Source organism: Esox lucius, chromosome 13 (assembly GCF_011004845.1).
Source record: "Esox lucius isolate fEsoLuc1 chromosome 13, fEsoLuc1.pri, whole genome shotgun sequence".
Taxonomy (NCBI): Eukaryota; Metazoa; Chordata; class Actinopteri; order Esociformes; family Esocidae; genus Esox; species Esox lucius.
Genome location: NC_047581.1, coordinates 33,751,819 through 33,754,968, shown reverse-complemented (window position 1 = coordinate 33,754,968; position 3,150 = coordinate 33,751,819). Strand labels below are relative to the sequence as shown.

General features: G+C 38.8%; 1 protein-coding gene across 1 annotated transcript; it reads left to right on the top strand.

Moving 5' to 3' along the window:
• The first annotated feature begins 549 nt into the window (after positions 1 to 549).
• Positions 550 to 2,680, top strand: LOC114840707. The gene is made up of 2 exons (XM_029124815.2): positions 550 to 601; positions 1,450 to 2,680. The coding sequence occupies exon 2, from the start codon at positions 1,486 to 1,488 to the stop codon at positions 2,362 to 2,364; it is 879 nt and encodes a 292-aa protein (XP_028980648.2). The 5' UTR covers positions 550 to 601; positions 1,450 to 1,485; the 3' UTR covers positions 2,365 to 2,680.
• The last annotated feature ends 470 nt before the right edge of the window (positions 2,681 to 3,150 follow it).

Here is a 3,150-nt window from a genome sequence, read left to right as displayed (position 1 = left end):
ATGTAAAACTCTCTCCCAAATATTTGATGTTCATCATCCCCTCCACATGTTTCGCCACACTGCTTGCTGCATCATGGTCAATGGAAAAGAAAATCTGTCTTTTTTTAGGGTTCAAGTTCAATCTGTTCATGTGATTTTGGGCCTGAACTCAGTATTCAAATCTTGAATATTCATGCCAAGAAAGACATGCACCCGAGTGTTCAGGTTTTATAATATTGATTGAATCAAAGTATACAATATCTAAAACACTACGTATAAAACTAGTGTAAGAAGGGAATATGTATATTTGTCAGTTTCAATACCATAAACCAGAAATAAAACACTGTTCCAACGTTAGTCATGGTGGTTTTTTTTTCACTGCCCCAGTTAATTGATAAGAAATTAATGAACGGTAAGAGAATGAATTTCCTGAGAAAGATGATTACTAACTGTTGGGACAATGCCAAAACCGCCTGCCACTCCCATGAGAAGAGGACCACATCTCTATACCATTTATGATAGGTTCATGAATATTCATTACGGAGCAATATAAATGCTTCAGAGAGATAGATCAGGGATATTCTGCAGAGAACGCCGAGACAGAAGCTCAACAGCCAACTTGGTAAGACAGACTTTATGATCAGATATTATGATGCTTAAAATTATAGATTTGTTTAAGGAATCCACTCAAAAAAGCCAATTCTTACTTACAGATGAATATATACGCACACACTCTATATATTTCAGTTAGTTTTACTTTACACATTGCATTACTTTACACTTCACTGTTTGAATAAGAAGGCAACATAGGTAAAAACCTAACATGCTCAATCAATTCTGACTGTCTGGAATGTTGCTACACACAATAATACCAAAGGCAATATCAGTCGGTGACTTGGTTTGCTTGTTTGAGGGATTTTATGACAAACTGCACAATCAATGTAGAATCTATCATAGGCTTAATACCTGGGGGGAAATGTTCATAGAAGGAAAATGTGGCCTCTATAAATGCAATAATAACATTTTTGTTAATATGCTGTAAGTCAAACTGTTCGTTTCTGTCTAACTTCTTGTTTCTGACTATCGTGACAGACCTAAATTCATAAAATATGGATAGTAAATATCAGCTGACCAGCTACCACTTGTCTTTATCTGTAAGATTACAAGTAGGTAAATAGCTCTTGCATCTAGCAAGCTCGTCTAACATAACACAGCATCACATAAACACATCACCTTGGCTCTAGGCTCTTACCCAGCCAGTTGGGCTGTACCTCCCTAGTAATCATTTTCTTCCATTTACAATGAGTATTTTGAAGCCAGTGAATGTCAGCTTGCTCTAACTTTACCAATTATGATTGATAAAAAAAGGCATCAGTAGAGACTTCTTTGCACATAAAGGTTTCCAGACTGTTAGTTACATTAGCATTTTTTGGTTTAAATATTAAACACACACTTTCATGTTTTGTACAGATACCTTCAACATCTTGTCCAGACAACAAACTCAGGATGACGTACATCACAGAACTTGCTGTTTCAATCAATGTCGATCAGGAGCAAGCCCTACGCAATCAAGGTTTCAAGTCAGATTATGTTGATCTGAACCAAGGTGCAGGAGGAAACAAGGTTTACCTCTGGTACAAGAAAGGCACATGTGATCCCATCACCAGATTGCAGGTTGCATTCATGGATGACATGAACAAGGGTTTGAGAAATGCAGGTTATATCCCGGTAGATGGAAACCTCAACGCGGGGAATTGTGGAGTTGGCATCTTTCTGTGGTACTACAAAGGTACAACTGAGTATGACAACCCTATATTGGAACTCCATGTCACCACAGATGTGGAAGATGAAGCCTCATTTTTCAAAAATGGCTGGGAACGACTGGCGTCTGATCTGAATCGCAACTGTTGTGGGAACCAAATCCATCTCTGGGCGCTGAAAGAGAAGAAAATGTACATCTCTGACATCACTGCCACCACTAGTTTTGGAACGGATGAGGTTCTTTTTAATGATGGCTACACCCGTGTGGATGAAGATGTGAATCGAAAGGGAGAAAAAAATAAAACTAACTCCGGCTTCATCTGGTATCGTTGTTCCGAATCGGCCGAAGAAGGTTTTAGTGACCTGGATGTCTCTACTAACAACAAAGAGGAGGAAAGCCTTCAGCAAAGGGGCTATACCAGTCTTAGTGCTAACCTCAATGAAGGAGCAGGAGGCAACCAGATCTATCTCTGGTACAAGAAGGGTTCAGATCATCCCATCTCAACCCTCACTATGATCATGGTTGGAGCAAAGGGTCCTTATGAGAAGGCCGGCATCCGTGTCATTGGAAAAAGTCTGAATACAGGCAACAATGGCACTCAGTTGTACCTGGCATTCCCATGAAAGCATGAGAGGGAGGGGTTTCATTTGATGTATGACAGATGATTAGTATTCCTGTCAAAATAGCTTTGGATTACATAGTTAGCCTAGCATTACAGAGCTTAGCATTACATAGCCAAGACATCACAACACCAATACCATGTAACTTCAAAGGCAGTTAAACTCACTTGATGCAGTAATGATTTTAGTCACTAAACATAACCTACAATTGTATCTGAATCAAATTGTAATTGAAATATCTATGTTGTTAATGCTTCTGCTTTTTGTGATATGGGACAACGTGCATTGCCAGCAAATAAACCATCATCCATATCAGTAATCAGCTTGCTCTTTTCTGACCAGGTCTAATACCAATATTAAGTGAACAGATGGAGACCTCAAGATCATTTTTGAATATTATGCCATTGACATTAGATGTTTATTACTTAACTCTCCCATTTTAATCAGGGACAAACATTCTCAATATATTTATGTTCCAAGTCAAAATAAGAACTATTTTAGGACCAATCAAATGAATAATGTCGGTGTAACTGACACCCAGTTCAGATTGATCCCTGGGAAACAGACAGAATCCACTTCCTTTTTAGAAGGGTTAATCACAGTATAAATTCACAGCATTAGGTTCTGGTAGCCCAACACATTAAACAGTAACCCCTTTTTGGATGACTCCAGTGCCACTGGGATTTGGGCGAGCCAGAGAAAAGGCACAGGTAAAAAAAATAATAATAATAATAACTGTCACACCGCATAAACCCCAGGCATTTGGCCCTGAACGCAGCACACCACAGG

Excerpts from the sequence above, each read along its gene's own strand:
- LOC114840707 (XM_029124815.2), top strand. The coding sequence starts at position 1,486 with ATGACGTACATCACAGAACTTGCTGTTTCAATCAATGTCGATCAGGAG.